This window comes from Schistocerca gregaria, chromosome X, assembly GCF_023897955.1.
Source record: "Schistocerca gregaria isolate iqSchGreg1 chromosome X, iqSchGreg1.2, whole genome shotgun sequence".
NCBI classification, from domain to species: domain Eukaryota; kingdom Metazoa; phylum Arthropoda; class Insecta; order Orthoptera; family Acrididae; genus Schistocerca; species Schistocerca gregaria.
The window spans coordinates 630,236,265-630,255,049 of NC_064931.1; the positions used below are offsets into that span (position 1 = coordinate 630,236,265).

The following is an 18,785-nucleotide window of genomic DNA, read 5'->3' on the forward strand; positions in this document are numbered from 1 at the left end:
CTGGTAGACCTCCTTAATTCATACACTCTTATGCAAACAGTATTCTTTCCAACGAGAGTGCAAGGGAACAGTAGAACAACCATAGACAACATTTTTGTTCATTCCTCATTACTAGAAGGGCATTCTGTTAGCAAAAAGGTGAATGGCCTTTCAGATCATGATGCACAAATTTTGTCTCTAAAAGATTTTTGTGCTGCTACACATGTTAAATATAGTTATCAACTGTGTAGGAAAGCTGATCCAGTTGCTGTAGAGACCTATGTAAACCTTGTCAAGGAACAAGAGTGGCAAGATGTTTATAGCGCTGATACAGTAGACGATAAACATAATGCTTTTCACAAGACTTTTCTCGTGCTCTTTGAAAGTTGCTTTCCGTTAGAACGTTCAAAACAGGGTACGAGCACAAACAGGAAGCCTGGGTGGCTAACTAGAGGGATAAGAGTATCTTGTAGAACAAAGTGGCAATTATATCAAAACGTTAGAAACAGTCAAAATCTAATTGCAGCAGCCCATTACAAACAGTATTGTAAGGTGCTTAAAAATGTTATTAGGAAGGCAAAAAGTAAGTGGTATGCAGATAGAATAGCTAAGTGTCAGGATAAAATTAAAACCATATGTTCAGTCGTAAAGGAAGTGGCTGGTCTGCACAGACAGGTCTAAGATATAGAATCAATGCGTAGTGGGAATGTCCGTGTTACCGGTAAGTCGCATATATGTACAGTATTTAATAGTCACTTTCTGAATATAGCAGGTGAACTAAATAGAAACCTAGTCTCAACAGGGAATCATATAGCGCTCTTAGACAAAAGTGTTCCGAGACTGTTAACTGAAATGCTCCTCCATGATACTGACAAGAGGGAGATTGACTTAATAATTAAATCGCTAAAGACCAAGAACTCTCATGGATATGACGGGGTATTTAGCAGAATACTGAAGTATTGTTCTGTGTATGTTAGTCCAGTAATTAGCCATATCTGTAACTTTTCCTTTGGGAGTGGTCGGTTTCCTGACCGATTAAAGTACTCTGTAGTGAAGCTACTTTATAAGAATTGAGACAGGGATAATGTTGACAACTTTAGACCTATTTCTATGCCATCGGTGTTTGCTAAAGTTATCGAGAAGGTTGTATATACAAGGTTACTGGAGCATTTAAATTCACATAATTTGCTGTCAAATGTACAGTTTAGTTTTAGAAATGGTTTAACAACTGAAAATGCTATATTCTCTTTTCTCTGTGAGGTTTTGGACGGATTAAATAAAAGGTTGCGAACGCTTGGTGTTTTCTTTGACTAAACGAAGGCTTTTGACTGCGTTGACCACAAAATATTACTGCAGAAGTTGGACCATTATGGAGTAAGGGGAGTAGCTTACAATTGATTCGCCACTTACTTTAAGAACAGAAAGCAGGAGGTAATTCTCCGCAATATTGAGAGTGGTAGTGATGTTCAGTCGCAACGGGGCACTGTTAAATTGGACGTTCCCCAAGGGTCGGTGCTGGGGCCACTGCTGTTTCTTATTTATATAAATGATATGCCTTCTAGTATTACAGGTGATTCAAAAATATTTCTGTTTGCTGATGACACCAGCTTGGTAGTGAAGGATCTTGTGCGTAATATTGAAACAGTATCAAATAATGTAGTTCATGAAATAAGTTCGTGGCTTGTGGAAAACAATTTGATGCTAAATCACAGTAAGACTCAGTTTTTACAGTTTCTAACTCACAATTCAACAAGAACCGATATTCTGATCAGACAGAATGGGCATATTATAAGCGAGACAGAACAGTTCAAGTTCCTAGGCGTTCGGATAGATAGTAAGCTGTTGCGGAAAGCCCATGTCCAGGATCTTGTTCAGAAACTAAATGCTGCTTTATTTACCATTAGAACAGTATCTGAAATAAGTGACAGTTCAACATGAAAAGTAGTCTACTTCGCATATTTTCATACGCTTATTTTTTGGGGTAATTCTTCTGATTCGAAAAGGGTATTTTTGGCTTAAAAACGGTCTGTTCGAGCTATATGTTGTGTAAGTTCGAGAACCTCTTGTCGACCCCTATTCAACAGTCTGGGAATTCTGACATTGCCCTCACAGTATATATTTTCTTTAATGTCGTTTGTTGTTAGCAATATTAGCCTATTCCCAAGAGTTAGCAGCTTTCACTCAGTTAATACTAGGCAGAAATCAAATCTGTATGTGGAATGCACTTCCCTGACTCTTGTGCAGAAAGGAGTGCAGTATTCTGCTGCATCCATTTTCAATAAGCTACCAGAAGAACTCAAAAATCTTAGCAGTAGCCCAAAGTCTTTTAAGTCTAAACTGAAGAGTTTCCTCATGGCTCACTCCTATTCTGTCGAGGAGCTCCTGGAAGAGCTAAAAAATTAAGTAAATTCCAGTGTTACATTGTTGATTTTCTTCATTTAAACTTACGACTTGTCGCCTGAATATGTTTTTTATATTTCATTTTGTCTGTTTCTCCTATCGTGTTATAATTTCATGTATTGACTCGTTCCATGACCATGGATATTCCTCCTTAATTTAGTCCCACGGAACAATAAATAAATAAATAAATAAAACCTGTAATGCCGCTATCCGTCGCTAGTACAAAGGAAACCGAACCCTACATGTAGACAATAAACATGGCATTTAGTAATAAAACATAAATAAATTCATCCATGCATTTCAAATGTGGATCGTTAAACGGTCCAAAAACATTTACATGAAAGGCTTTAGTAATACATTATGTTTTTGTTATAACGTTACATCCAGTGTGGTCACCTACATTTTTATCTTTTTTATTTAGTTCTATTTTAGTAGTCTCTGTTATAGAACAGGTGCGCTTGAAAATGACCTCAAGTTTAAACTGTTCAGTAGTTCTAAACTAAGTATTTACTTCAAATCATTTGGTAATGATCCTGTCTTCCCTTGAATCTAATGTATCGTCTAGAAACCTGGACTGCCATAATGCAGTTGTTGACTTTTTACACAAAATAGCACAGTTGTAGAATTGGAAATTTTTGATCACCAGTTACGAATTTTGTGGTTTTTTAGGAAATAATCACTGGTTGTTGATAAATAAAATTACGAAATAAACGTGTCATGTCATAGTTGGCTGGCGGGTCCCCCAGATGTTAAGCAGCTAAATGGGAGAGATTTTCTTTATTCACACGCATTTGCTGCTTTCATTCTCACGGCGTGACTATTATCTGTTCGAGTATTTGTGAGGTGTGGATGATCTATGACTGATGAAGGAGGCAGAGGAGAGAGAATTAAAGTCGGTACTGACACATATTTCAGTATCTCGAATAGCATCCAAGAAGCTGCCGAAGCTAACGTACCATTCCAGGAAAGGATTACCAAGCCTTCACAGCGTGAGAAACTTCGTAGAGATTTGGGACTTATCCCATGATACTGCAGCACAGTCTGATGATCAGGAAGTGTACGATGACGGCTATCCTTCCCTTGTCGACAAAATTCTGATCCCGATAATTTCTTTCACCTGAACTTCTCCGAGCCGAATGACAGCACCATATTAACATTCTTCAGCCCACTCGCCTACGGTGGCGAAAACCTCACGTGTCTTTGCCAGATGCATCCATGTCCTATTCGGTGGACAGTTTCTAGGTGGCGCCACTATGAATTTTTTCTCAGGCTCCTTTACTGCTTTACATGTCGAGTCATCGACTTTATTCGGTCACACACACTTACAGATACGCACGAACCCATTAATCGTTTACATTTTTGTCTGTCATGTATTTTTCCGGGGACAAAATGACTGTTGTCCCAATTCACCGGTTACGGCCAAGGTTCTCAGGAGTGTTTCAGTTGTTGTAAGGCAGACCAAGATCTCAAACAACCCACTCTAGTTCAGTAAAGAAAAAAAGGAAACATGAGTACATGAAGTGGTTTATTCTACATACTAGTCACTTAAACGTTAGGTGTGGATGACTGAGAATTTTACATCCGCTTGGGCTTATTGTACAGAGTAATTGTGAGATTTAGTATTGCTTTCGTGTGGTGCACAACTACTGCAGGGGATCTGTTACTAATTTGTTGTCTCTAGAGTTAGCCTATAATAGATGTGTTGACAATTTAACTAGGGCTGGTCATGGCTTAACTAACTGTATCACTTCAACTTGGAGTACTCTGAGGTTGTTAATGAATTTGTGATTGAATGGGACACTAATGGACGTATTGCCGTTTATGCCGTAAGTCCCTGAGACATTGAAGTCTGCTCTAGAACACTCCCCATTTTGAATATCAGTACAAGTTGTGAACAGTTCTGGTCCATAATGTCATTTTCCAAAGCACAGATAGGAATATACATGTGGCTGGAGCTGGAACATGGTATAAAACACTTTTCTCCGTAGCTAGCTGGGCAAGAAGGCTATAACATAAGCAGGATCAGAGAGTGAACCACTTAAGATAGAATTATATTTAAAAATGTACTGAGCTGTTGTCACTAATTTTTGAAATTGGATCTGTCTTATTTTGGGAGCGTTAATCTAATTTCATTACAGATATATGAGAAAAAGTGTTGTCTTTTAGTCGTCTATTATAAATTTCCTCAGCATTTTGATCTTGTGAGAACACAGTAACTGCTTCGTGACTGCTGCTTCCATAAATTGTGGCGTCCTGTTTTCCATTTCTCTTAACTGATCAAATCAGAGCACTCTCTGAAAGATGCAAGAGATTTTTCGAAAGTCTGAGAGCAAGCGGTGACTTTCTGTAAAAAGTAAAAGCATGTATCTTAGAACATTTGCTGGATCTTTCTAACGTGCAGGAAAAATAAAGGGAAACGGTTCAAAGGCGAAACATTTTCTTTTAGTTAATTTTGGGTGACACAAATAAATATATATTTGACGGCCTGTATCACGAGAACCATAGGATACATATGCATTTTAAGATATCAAATTTTATTTGATGTTAGATTGATTCAGAGCCGAAAGGGTACACTGCCCAAACCTTTTCCCGTGATCCCTTGGACCTCAGTGCATGAGACCGACGCTTTGACAAGACAATCGAAAGGCAATTTAAACTTCTACTGAAAGCTGTGTTAGCGACGGATAGATTGGGCTTTGCATCTCGTCTCGCCTTGTCACTTTGATCACAAACCGTTACACATAGGTATTAGACCTAACTCGTCGCTAATTGCTCCGAGCCACTGCTAGAGTTAGTGGTAGATTCGGAGCTGTCACTGGCTGCCTCTGAGAGTGTACTCGCTTCAGCTGATCCTTGGGCGGCAGTGGTGCTGGAAGCGCTGTCTGGGCTAGTAGTTTCAGAAGATTCGGACGGAGCACGTTCGGTAGAGGCGGGTGTGGATCCACCGTTTTCAGTCGAGTCACCAGAAGAAGCCTCGGTGATAACGGCAACAGGTGGAGTGTCTTCCGATGATCCGGTGGAGGTCGAAGCTTCTTCCGCGGCAACAGGAGCAGTTGTAGAGGGACCACTATCGACAGAAGCAATGGGACTAGGTTCTGTGGCGACTGGACTCGCTCCGCTGTCTACAGCAGCAGGCGAAGTAGTTTCTCCGCCAGATTCGGAGGGTGCCGCTTCAGTGCTGGATACGGCGGCTTCACTGCTGGAAGCGGGTGCCGCCTCGGTACTGCTGGAAGCGGGTGCCATTTCGGTACTGCTGGAAGCGGGTGCCACTTCTGTACTGCTGGAAGCGGGTGCCACTTCTGTACTGCTGGGAGCGGGTGCCACTTCTGTACTGCTGGGAGCGGGTGCCACTTCTGTACTGCTGGAAGCAGGTGCCACTTCCGTACTGCTGGAAGCGGGTGCCATTTCTGTACTGGGTGAAGACGATGCCTGTTCGGTACCCGGTGCCGCAGAGGCTGCTTCGGAGGCGGCGGGTGCGGCTGGGCTGGCTGCCGGTTCCACAGCTGGAGCCGAAGTGGAGGAGACGGCCACGTCGGGAACCGGCTGGGGTGTATCGGCGATGCTGTTGGTCTCTACCGCCGGCACGATGACTTCGGAGCGGCTACTCGCTTCGGAGTTTGGACCCGCCTCGGCAGGTGCGGCGCTGTCCTGTGTGCTGTCCGAGCTGCTGGAACTCGTGGAATTGTCAGCTTCGCCGCCAGCTGCTGCGTCGGCACCGGCGGCTGCGGCTGCGTCGGGTAGGCCGCGCGCCCACGGCGGCAGGAAAGCGTCCAGTGGGATGGAGCCGCCCAGCAGCGGCGCAGTGGCCGCCGGGAACACCACGGAGCTCTCCGCGGCGGCCTTGGCTCGCTCTGCCAGCGACCTGAAGGCGGGGCCCCCATCTGTCGCGTTCTCCGCTCCGCCAGACGCCAGCAGCCGCGTAAACTGCGACGCCTCGCTCAGCAGCTGACGCACCTCCGGCCCGGTCACGAACAGCACCTGGCTGTCCGCGGAGCCGTCGAGGTAAGCGGTGCGGTAGTAGAAGCCCTGGAAGCGGTTCTCCGGCGGAGGCGAGTAGGAGTAGTGCGTCTGCGAGATGGCGGGCTGGGCCGAGTAGTGAGTGGCGACTGCGGGCTGGGCCGAGTAGTGAGTGGCCACTACGGGCTGGGCCGAGTAGTGAGTCGCCACTGCCGGCTGAGCGGAGTAGTGCTGGTAGTAGGGCAGCGGCGGCGCCACGTACGCGAAGGGGGGCAGACCGAACACACCGGCCAGCGCCGCGCGCGACAAGCACACCAGAATCACCTGCAACACCAACCGTACACTTCAACACCTAACTCTGTCGCTCAATTACAAAATGAGGGCGAGCGAACTCGGCCGGGCTCTGTTCAAAGGGACCATTAAGAAATTCTGCTTGAATGAATTTTCAGAACTGCGGAAGGTCTCATTCTGGTTGGCTGGGTGGATTTGGCGTTCTGTGGTGTTCATTAATGAGGCTCCCTTCTTTTTGTGACTGCCAAATCGATGCCGACATGTTCGTGGGTAACCTGGTGAAAGGTCAGAAGAAGCAGCGATTATTGAGACCACTACGCTTCCAGCTCCTGGAATCGTGGTGTAGGGAGCTACTGGATATGGCAGCAGGACCGATTTGGTACTTGCTGATGAAGCGTCGAATGGTCGTCACTATGTGTTGAGAATGGTGAACACTGTTGTCATCCCCTTCATGATCAGGGCACCAAATGGCATATTTCAGCAGGATAATGCCCCAAAGCGCAGTTCATACCACAAAATCGTTGAGGAATGAACAATTCTTGGCTCGTGTGCCTAGTCCTCTGATTTGTCAGTCATGGAGCAAGTATGGGATGCGATGGGTAGGTGTATACTTCCATACAGCCTCCAGGTAGCAATCTTCATGAACGTTAGGGAAATATTCCCAAAAAGAGCAAAAATTAGGTAAAACATACCCTAACTGACGACATAGTATGTAGTTACTGCAACAGTGCTGCATAAAGCAGTTACATCCAAACCAGCATCACTGAACCCCACTACTGTCGTATGTATACAACGCCCAGTTCCATGTTTGAACGGAACGTTGGTTAATGCTTTTAGATTGAGTTAAGATATTTGAGACAATGAATTGGATTTATGGTGTCATGGTGTTATTATTCAGCACAACTGGCATAGACATTAGCTCAAACGTTGTCAGAGGTCCAACCGTCAATTATTCATAGACTATAGGGCAACCACTGTAACCATTGCTTCAGAATGCAAAAAGTTCAGCATGCAACGTAAAGGCCAAGTTGCTCTTCGATTACCGATAGTTGGTATAGATGTTGAGAAGGTATAGGATCTCTAGCTCATCGTAAGTACGATCCAAGCTTGCTGCAGCTACCAGAGGGGCGATATAATTGATTACTGTGCGCAGGAGATTTCATTAAAATGATATTTATGTCAGTAAAATAATGTGTGCATCACTTACAGCTCCTCACTGGAGAGAGTGTTTCTAGTAGCCATGCTAATATGAACATTGAACTGGAGTGTAGTGGAGGATAATATTCTTCACATACGAATTTCGGTTTAGCTAGCAGCATGACAGCATATATGTTATGATTTGCCTTGGAGATGGATACCATAATCATTTATTGAATATCCTCGAAATGGTCGAGGCAGTGACTGCATGTGACGTGGTACATCTTAGGATGGACGTACAGACCTCAAGTCTCCAGAATGAACTTTACGTGGAACTCTGACTGATTGGGTCTACAGAAATTCCATTGTGTACGTCCTCATGGGGGTGCAAAATGTGAGAAGGGCTTATTTCAATAGTGGTACAAGTCCACTTTTGTTCATCATGAGACACAGAGTCCTAAAGTTAAATGGGCGCTGCAGTGCCTATGGAATGAACACATCGATCGCCAGCCTGCGCCAGAGGGCATGTTACTGCTAGCTGTCCTGTTCCTCAGACCCTTGTAGTGCAGAGAACGGTCTTCGCTTACTATTTAACTGGTAGATAACCTCATCTCACACCTACGCTGATGAGTTAAAACATTATGACTGTTGCCCACCGTGAGACTGAATGCTGCCTGGTGGTCTATACCCTCATCTCACACCTACGCTGATGAGTTAAAACATTATGACTGTTGCCCACCGTGAGACTGAATGCTGCCTGGTGGTCTTGAGCGCACGTGATGCGGTGAGGGAAGTGTATGAGCGGAGCAGAGACGAAAGGGGAATCATTCTAGCGATGAAAAATGACGCAGATACGAAATACATTGATATAAGAGACTTTAACAAAAGCCAGATTGTTGTAGACCGGCACCTGTGATTGAGAATTTCGGAATGGGCCAAGCTGGTCGGCAGTTTGCGTGCTACTGTCGTGATCGTCTATGGAAAGTGGTCTGAGGCTGATGAAACTACGAGTAGGCGTCATACCTCATCACATAACGTAGGTGTCTGAGGTTTGCGCGTTCTCTAAAGCAAAGTAGGCGGCGATTTGTCGCAGATGTGATGACAGAGTACAGTTCTGGAGCACATAGTTCAGCGCACATTGTCGGACATGATGTAATGGTACCTTGTAATGGTACTTGAATTGCGTAACCATTACGGCACTTCACCTCAACCTCTCGATACCAGCAATATTCTACTGTGTTTCTGTAAAGTAGTTAACATATTTCTGAGACAACATTCAGATTTGATTTCATTAATGTAGAGGTACTTTGATACATCGATATGTTTATATTGCAATGATATTATTCTTAAGTGAATTCTTTCTTTTGTCACTATGATCTTTGACGTACTTGTAACTCTGATTTTTGGGCGTGTAAGCTGTTATTAGAGAGACTCAAGTCTTGGTCGTCATGTTGAAAAGACGCAAATTGTTGTCAGTTTATAAAAAGGGAACTTTAACAGTGAGGAAGATATTTTCAAGTATGTTTTATATTGTGAAGTGATATTGCAACAAAAATAATAAAAAAGAAGTGTAACTTAAATTCGGAGTGCTGATTACTTTTTTTTACATCACCATTGTGCTAACTTGCAAAAATTTAATCTTCAAGAATGGTTTATGAAGCACATCTACACTCCTGGAAATTGAAATACGAACACCGTGAATTCATTGTCCCAGGAAGGGGAAACTTTATTGACACATTCCTGGGGTCAGATACATCACATGATCACACTGACAGAGCCACAGGCACATAGACACAGGCAACAGAGCATGCACAATGTCGGCACTAGTACAGTGTATATCCACCTTTCGCAGCAATGCAGGCTGCTATTCTCCCATGGAGACGATTGTAGAGATGCTGGATGTAGTCCTGTGGAACGGCTTGCCATGCCATTTCCACCTGGCGCCTCAGTTGGACCAGCGTTCGTGCTGGACGTGCAGACCGCGTGAGACGACGCTTCATCCAGTCCCAAACATGCTCAGTGGGGGACAGATCCGGAGATCTTGCTGGCCAGGGTAGTTGACTTACACCTTCTAGAGCACGTTGGGTGGCACTGGATACATGCGGACGTGCATTGTCCTGTTGGAACAGCAAGTTCCCTTGCCGGTCTAGGAATGGTAGAACGATGGGTTCGATGACGGTTTGGATGTACCGTGCACTATTCAGTGTCCCCTCGACGATCACCAGAGGTGTACGGCCAGTGTAGGAGATCGCTCCCCACACCATGATGCCGGGTGTTGGCCCTGTGTGCCTCGCTCGTATGCAGTCCTGATTGTGGCGCTCACCTGCACGGCGCCACACACGCATACGACCATCATTGGCACCAAGGCAGAAGCGACTCTCATCGCTGAAGACGACACGTCTCCATTCGTCCCTCCATTCACGCCTGTCGCGACACCACTGGAGGCGGGCTGCACGATGTTGGGGCGTGAGCGGAAGACGGCCTAACGGTGTGCGGGACCGTAGCCCAGCTTCGTGGAGACGGTTGCGAATGGTCCTCGCCGATACCCCAGGAGCAACAGTGTCCCTAATTTGCTGGGAAGTGGCGGCGCGGTCCCCTACAGCACTCCGTAGGATCCTACGGTCTTGGCGTGCATCCGTGCGTCGCTGCGGTCCGGTCCCAGGTCGATGGGCACGTGCACCTTCCGCCGACCACTGGCGACAACATCGATGTACTGTGGAGACCTCACGCCCCACGTATTGAGCAATTCGGCGGTACGTCCACCCGGCCTCCCGCATGCCCACTATACGCCCTCGCTCAAAGTCCGTCAACTGCACATACGGTTCACTTCCACGCTGTCGTGGCATGCTACCAGTGTTAAAGACTGCGATGGAGCTCCGTATGCCACGGCAAACTGGCTGACACTGACGGCGGCGGTGCACAAATGCTGCGCAGCTAGCGCCATTCGACGGCCAACACCGCGGTTCCTGGTGTATCCACTGTGCCGTGCGTGTGATCATTGCTTGTACAGCCCTCTCGCAGTGTCCGGAGCAAGTATGGTGGGTCTGACACACCGGTGTCAGTGTGTTCTTTTTTCCATTTCCAGGAGTGTATAAAACTTTTGAATATCGCAGAATAACACCTAGGCCTCTTTGCATCCGGGCTTGGAATCATCACCACCTAGCTTTTAGACGACTGAGCTCACAACGAGACCAGCGTGGGAAACACGAAAAGATGAGTGCCTAGTTTATCCATTATTTCATGAAATGACTTTATTAACTGTGCTCTAATGACACCTACCACATAATATAACGTTGTTGTTGCCCGAAAATGCAATATTTAGTAGCGTGAGCAACACTACAATCATAATTAATTTTTGACCTTTGTTGTGGTAGGGTTGTTGGAACCTCCCCAGCTCGTTCCAATGTTGAGCCGACAACATCGTAAGTTATGATTACAGTGTGCACAGGATCATCGAGATTGGACAGCGGATGAATGGAGTCGTTACACCTAGCCGAATGAATCACGTTTCTTGTTAAACCAGGTCGATGGTCGTGTTTGGATACGCCGTCATTCAGACGAACGGCTGCTGGGAGCATTCACCGCACTACGGACGCAGGCCGGTGGGAGTAGTATTATGTTATGGAGGACATTCCCCTGGGCTTCCACGGTACCTGTGGTAGTAATCGAAAGCACCGTGACAACTGTGGACTATGTGAACATTATTAGGGACCACCTGTACCCTATTATGCTTTACGTATTATCCAACAGCGATGGCATCTTCCAGCAGGATAACTGTCCGTGTCACAGGGCTGCAGTGGTTTGGAGAGCATGATAGAGAACTCATGTTGATCTCTTGGCCATGAAATTTGGGTTATATGAACCCGACGAAACACATCTCGGACGCTATCGGGCACCAGCTCTGCGCACACAGACCACCGGCCCATAATTTACGGAAATTGTTTGACTTCAGGAAATCTTCCAAGCACTTATCGAATCCATGACACGCAGAATCACTGCCGTATTGCATTCTAGACTTGGTCCAACATGATTTTAAGCAGGTGGTTAAAATGTTCTGTCTCATCAGTCTATGTATGTATGTTTGTGTTTGAAGTTTTGCTTATTGGGGTAATCACATTCCGTATTGACGTTATTTGTGAAATACCAAATTCATTTCAAAAGTGTACTAGCTGAAATTATTCGACGGAAACTATATTTTAGCGCATTAGTGATGCTACCGTAGTTTCATTACGTTTTATCGTGTTCTACACATACCTTTATTAGTTATTGGTGTTGTGTGATTCCGCTTGATTCATGAAAACTTTAATAGTACGATGGAAGCTTTTTACAACTTCATTAAGACACAACGGGGTGCTTAAAATAAAACTGGCCTAGAAAATATTTATGTCACTGACACGGAATCGAACCTTGTTAATCAACAGGAGAACTGGCCATCACAGAAAATCTGAAAACAGTTCCTCTGAGTTAGAGGTCGTTCTTGGCAATCGGAATAAAATAATAATTGGATTCTTTTACCGATCTCACAAGTCAGATGATCCAATTGCTGAAACGTTCAATGAAACTTGAGTCCAATTTAAAACACGTTCTCAGTTGGTGGTGACTTCAATTTACCCACGGTATATTGGCGAAAATACATGTTTAGATCCGGAGGTACGCATAAAACATCATCCGAAATTGCGCTAAACGCGTTCTCTGAAAATTATTTCTAGTCACTGGTTCGTGAGTCCACTCTAATAATAAATTGTTATGAAAACACACTTGACCTCTTAGCAACAAACAATCCTGGGCTAATAACGAGCATCAAAACGGATACAGGCATTAATGAACACAAGGCTCTCATAGCGAGACTGCATACCGCAACTCCAAAATCCTCCAAATACGAAAGAAAAATATACCTATTCAAAAAAGCAGATAAAAGTTCCCTCGAAGCGTTCCTGAGAGACAACCCCCGCTCCTTCCAAATTAACAATGTAACTATAGATCAGATGTAGCTTGAATTCAAAGGAATAGTATCTACAGCAATTGAGAGATTAATGCCAAATAAATTAACAAAAGACGGAGCTGATACCCGTTAGTACACAAAACAGGTCAGAACACTGTTGCAGAAACAACGAAACAACCATGCCAAATTTAAACGAAGGCAAACTCCCCAAGATTGGCTAATATTTAGAGAAGCTCAAAATTTGGTGTTAACTTCAATGCGAGATGCTTTTAATAGTTTCTACAATGAAGGCTACAAGTCTGGCAAAAAATCAAAAGACATTCTGGTCGTATGCAATGTATGCCAGCGGTAAGACACAGTGTCTTCCCTGCGCGATAGCAATGGAAATACTACCGATGACAGTGCTGCTAAAGCAAAGTTACTGAACGCAACCTTTCGAAACTCCTTTACCAAAGAAGAAGAAGTAAATATTCCAGAATTCGAATCAAGTACAGCTGCCAACATAAGTAATTTAGAAGCAGATGTCCTAGAAGTGGTGAAGCACTTAATGAAACGAAGTCTTTATGTCCAGACTATATACCAATCAGGTACCTTTCAGAGTATGCTGGTGCAATAGGTCCATTCTTAACAATCATATAAAACTGCCCGTTCGACGAAAGATCCATGCCCAAAGACTGGAAAGTTGTGTTCGAACATATTGCATTGCCTCGAAGGGAACAGTCCATTGACACACAATCAACACGGATTTAGAAAACATCGTTCTGGTGAGACACAACTAGCTCTTCACTCACACGAAGTATTGAGTGCTATCGAGAAGGGATTTCAAATTGATTCTGTATTTTTAGTTTTCCAGAAGGCTTTTGACACTTTAATTCACAAGCGACTTTTAATGAAATTGCATGCTTATGGAGTATCGTCTCAGTTATACTACTGCATTCGTGATTTCCCGCCAAAGAGATCACAATTCGTCGTAACTGACGGAAAGTCATCGAGTAAAACAGAAGTGATTTCTGGAGTTCCCGATGGTAGTGTTATAGGATCTCTGCTGTTCCTTATCTGTATAAACGCCTTAGGAGACAGTCTGAGCAGACGTCTTAGGTCGTCTGCAATTGACCTTGGCGATTATCGTCTAGTAAAGTCATCAGAAAATCATACCAAATTGCCAAAGGACTTAGAAAACGTATGTATATAGTGCGAAAAATCAGCAATTGACCCTAAATTATGTACAGTGTGTGGTCATTCACGTGAGAGCCAAAAGGAATCCGTTAAACTTCGGTTACACGATGAATCAATTAAATCTAAAGGTCGTAAATTCAACCAGATACCTAGGAATCAGAATTACGAACAACTTAAATTGGAAGAACACGCGGAAGAAGTTGTGGGGAAGATGAACCAAAGACAGAACAGTTAGAAAATACAACAGATCTACTAAAGAGACTGCCTACACTACGTTTGTTCGTCCTCTTTTGGAGTACTGCTGTGCGTTGTGGGATCCTTACCACACAGGATTAACGGAGTACATTGAGAAAGTTCATAGACGGGCAGCACGTTTTGGATTACTTAGAAATAGGTGAGAAAGTGTGCAGATATGATACAGGATTTGGGATGAACATAATTAAAACAAAGGCATTTCTCGTTACGGCGGGATCTTCTCACGAAATTTCGATCAGCTACTTTCTTCCAGAATGCGAAAATACATAGGGGGAAACAATTATCATAATAAAGTAAGGGAAATCAGTGCCTCACGGGAAGATATAGCTGTTCTTTTCTTCCGTGCGATGTTCGAGAATGGAATAATGGAGAATTATTGTGAAGGTGGTTCGATGAACACTCTGCCAGGCACGTAAGTGTGATTTGCAGAGTATCCATGTAGATGTATACTACTGGCCATTAAAATTGCTACACCACGAAGATGATGTCCTACAGACGAGAAATTAAACCGACAGGAAGAAGATGGTATGATATGCAAACGATTAGCTTTTCAGATCATTCACACAGGGTTGGCGCCGGTGGCGACACCTACAACGTTCTGACATGAGGAAAGTTTCCAACCGATTTCTCATACACAAACAGCAGTTGACCGGCTTTGCCTGGTGAAACGTTGTTGTGATGCCTTGTGTAAGGAGGAGAAATGCGTACAATCACGTTTCCGACTTTGATAAAGGTCGGATTGTAGCCTATCGCGATTGCGGTTTATCGTATCGTGACATTGCTGCTCGCGTTGGTCGAGATCTTATGACCGTTAGCAGAATATGGAATCAATGGGTTCAGGAGGGTAATACGGAACGCAGTGCTGGATCCCAACGGCATCGTATCACTAGCAGTCGAGATGACAGGCGTCTTATCCGCTTGGCTGTAACGGATCGTGCAGCCACGTCTCGATCCCTGAGTCAACAGATGGGGACATCGCGGTGAATGCAGATTGGAAGCGTGTATTCGTCATCGCCATACTGGCGTATCACCCGGCGTGATGGTAAGGGGTGCCATTGGTTGCACGTCTCGGTCACTTCTAGTTCGCATTGACGGCACTTTGAACAGTGGACGTTACATTTCAGATGTGTTACGACCCGTGGCTCTACCCTTCATTCGATCCCTGAGAAACCCTACATTTCAGCAGGATAATACACGACTGCGTGTTGCAGGTCCTGTACGAGCCTTTCTGGATACAGAAAACGTTCGATTGCTGCCCTGACCAGTACATTCTCCAGGTCTCTCACCAATTGGAAACTTCTGCTCTATGATGGCTCGTCACAATACGCCAGTCACTACCCTTGATGAACTGTGGTATCGTGTTGAAGCTGCATGGGCAGCTGTACCTGTACACGCCATCCAAGCTCTGTTTGACTCAATGCCCAGGCGTATCAAGGCCGTTATTACGGCCAGAGGTGGTTGTTCTGGGTATTGATTTCTCAGGAGCTATGCACCACAGTTACGTGAAAATGTAATCACATGTCAGTTCTAGTATAATATATTTGTCCAATGAATACCCATTTATCATTTGCATTTCTTCTTGGTGCAGCAATTTTTATGGCCAGTAGTGTAGATCCTTAACCGGCGCCGACACAACAGCTTTGTACCACGGGCCATAGATGACAGCGGTGAACGATGGCTGCGGAGATGTGTACGGGCGAATAGAGGTGTAACTGTTGTGCAACTGACCACGCAGATAAACCAAGAAGCTACCAATAATGTCTTCTCAAAGACCGTTCAGCGTACGTTGCTGCGTATGGGCGTCCGCAGTAGGCGACTGGTTCATGTACCCATGCCGACTGCTGTTCATCGTCGACGAAGGCTAGAATTTGCCTACAAGTACCGCAGCTGAGTGGCGTCTGGCGGTCTCTTCAGATGAAACACGTTTTTATGTTCCGTCGAACAGATGGCAGTCGGCGTGTACGGCGTGAAACGTCTGAAAGGAAACAAGGTGGAAACGTTATTGTCTGAGGAATGTCTCCGTTGCATTCCCTGTATGATTTCCTCTTGATGGGTGAGCAACACAACTATGTCTCTATCCTTGGGGACCACGTCCATCCCCATATACCGTTTGTTTTTCCTCGGCACAATGGCATCTATCAATATCACAATGCAACGTATCACACACCTCGCAGTGTACGTGCGTCGCTCGAAGGACCAGGAAGACTTTACCGTACATCCCGGCCACTAAACTCCCCATATAAACACAATCGAAAATTTGTGGGACTATCTCGATCGGTACGTTCGCGCCATGGATCCGCAAGCAATGGAGTCGGCATGGCTCCACATCGCTGTCGGTACCTTCCAGAATCTCACTAACTTCAAGCACGTCCGCGCTGCAAAATGTGGTTATTCAAGCCTTTGACAGGTTGTCACATTAATGGGAGTGGGCCGTGTATTTGCCACTCTCTTAAACGAGCACATTTAGGAGCGCTGTAGGAGTGTAGGACTGGTACCAGGTGACAGTGAAGTCGTATTTATGCATCAGTTGATTGTATGGAACTAGTGTAGTAGGGTAGGTCGACGTTGAGATCTGCATCTACATCTACATATACACCTACATTTATACTCCGCAAGCCACCCAACGGTGTGTGGCGGAGGGCACTTTACGTGCCACTGTCATTACTTCCGTTTCCTGTTCCATTCGCGTATGGTTAGCGGGAAGAACGACTGTCTGAAAGCCTCCGTGCGCGCTCTAATCTCTCTAATTTTACATTCGTGATCTCCTCGGGAGGTATAAATAGGGAGAAGTAATATATTCGATACCTCATCCAGAAACGCACCCTCTCGAAACCTCTCGACAGCAAGCTACACCGCGGTGCAGAGTCTGCCACTTGAGTTTGCTAAACATCTCCGTAACGCTATCACGCTTACCAAATAACCCTGTGACGAATCGCGCCGCTCTTCTTTGGATCTTATATATCTCCTCCGTCAACACGATCTGATGCGGATCCCACACTGATGAGCAATACTCAAGTATAGGTCGAACGAGTGTTTTGTAAGCCACCTCCTTTGTTGATGGACTACATTTTCTAAGGAGTCTCCCAATGAATCTCAACCTGGTACCCGCCTTACCAACAATTAATTTTATATGATCATTCCACTTCAAATCGTTCCGCACGCATACTCCCAGATATTTTACAGAGGTAACTGCTACCAGTGTTTGTTCCGCTATCATATAATCATGCAATAAAGGATCCTTCTTTCTATGTATTCGCAATACATTGCATTTGTCTATGTTAAGGGTCAGTTGCCACTCCCTGCACCAAGTGCCTATCCGCTGCAGATCTTCCTGCATTTCGCTACAATTTTCTAATGCTGCATACTACAGCATCATCCGCGAAAAGCCGCATGGAACTTCTGACTCTATCTACTAGGTCAATTATATATATTGTGAAAAGCAATGGTCCCAAACACTCCCCTGTGGCACGCCAGAGGTTACTTTAACGTCTGTAGACGTCTCTCCATTAATAACAACATGCTGTGTTCTGTTTGCTAAAAACTCTTCAATACAGCCACACAGCTGGTCTGATATTCCGTAGGCTCTTACTTTGTTTATCAGGCGAAAGTGCGGAACTGTATCGAACGCCTTCCGGGAGTCAAGAAAAATAGCATCTACCTGGGAGCCTGTATCTAATATTTTCTGAGTCTCATGAACAAATAAAGCGAGTTGGGTCTCACACGATCGCTGTTTCCGGAATCCATGTTGAGTCCTACAGAGTAGATTCTGGGTTTCCAAAAACGACATGATATGAGAGCAAAAAACATGTTCTAAAATTCTACAACAGATCGACGTCAGAGATATAGATCTATAGTTTTGCGCATCTGCTCGACGGCCCTTCTTGAAGACTGGGACTACCTGTGCTCTTTTCCAATCATTTGGAACCTTCCGTTCCTCTAGAGACTTGCGGTACACGGCTGTTAGAAGGGGGGCAAGTTCTTTCGCGTACTCTGTGTAGGATCGAATTGGTATCCCGTCAGGTCCAGTGGACTTTCCTCTGTTGAGTGATTTCAGTTGCTTTTCTATTCCTTGGACACTTATTTCGATGTCAGCCGTTTTTTCGTTTGTGCGAGGATTTAGAGAAGGAACTGCAGTGCGGACTTCCTCTGTGAAACAGCTTTGGAAAAAGGTGTTTAGTATTTCAGCTTTACGCGTGTCATCCTCTGTTTCAATGCCATCATCATCCCGGAGTGTCGGGATATGCTGTTTGGAGCCACTTACTGTTTAACGTAAGACCAGAACTTCCTAGGATTTTCTGTCAAGATGTGCTACTGTGGTAGAAAGAAACTAACAGCCGGCCGCGGTGGCCGTGCTGTTCTAGGCGCTTCAGTCCGGAACCGCGTGACTGCTACGGTCGCACGTTCGAATCCTGCCTCGGGCATGGATGTGTGTGGTGTCCTTAGGTTAGTTAGGTTTAAGTAGTTCTAAGTTCTAGGGGACTGATGACCACAGATATTAAGTCCCATAGTGCTCGGAGGCATTTGAACCATTTTTTTTAGAAGCTAACATGTTTTCACCTGCTCACCACTATATCGTGAAAGAAGTTTCCCGATTAGTTGGTGGAACAAAGCGGATTGTCCATTGTGTCTACAAGGAATGGTGTACCTT

At 44.9% G+C, this 18,785-nt stretch overlaps 1 protein-coding gene across 1 annotated transcript in view; it reads right to left on the bottom strand.

Moving 5' to 3' along the window:
• Positions 1-3,887: 3,887 nt before the first annotated feature.
• Positions 3,888-18,785, bottom strand: part of LOC126299494 (uncharacterized) — a 47,261-nt gene continuing 32,363 nt past the window's right edge. Inside the window, exon 2 of the mRNA XM_049991439.1 lies at positions 3,888-6,660. Coding sequence (XP_049847396.1) covers positions 5,134-6,660 — 1,527 coding nt within the window. The 3' untranslated portion in view covers positions 3,888-5,133. The remainder of the gene's footprint in view (positions 6,661-18,785) is intronic.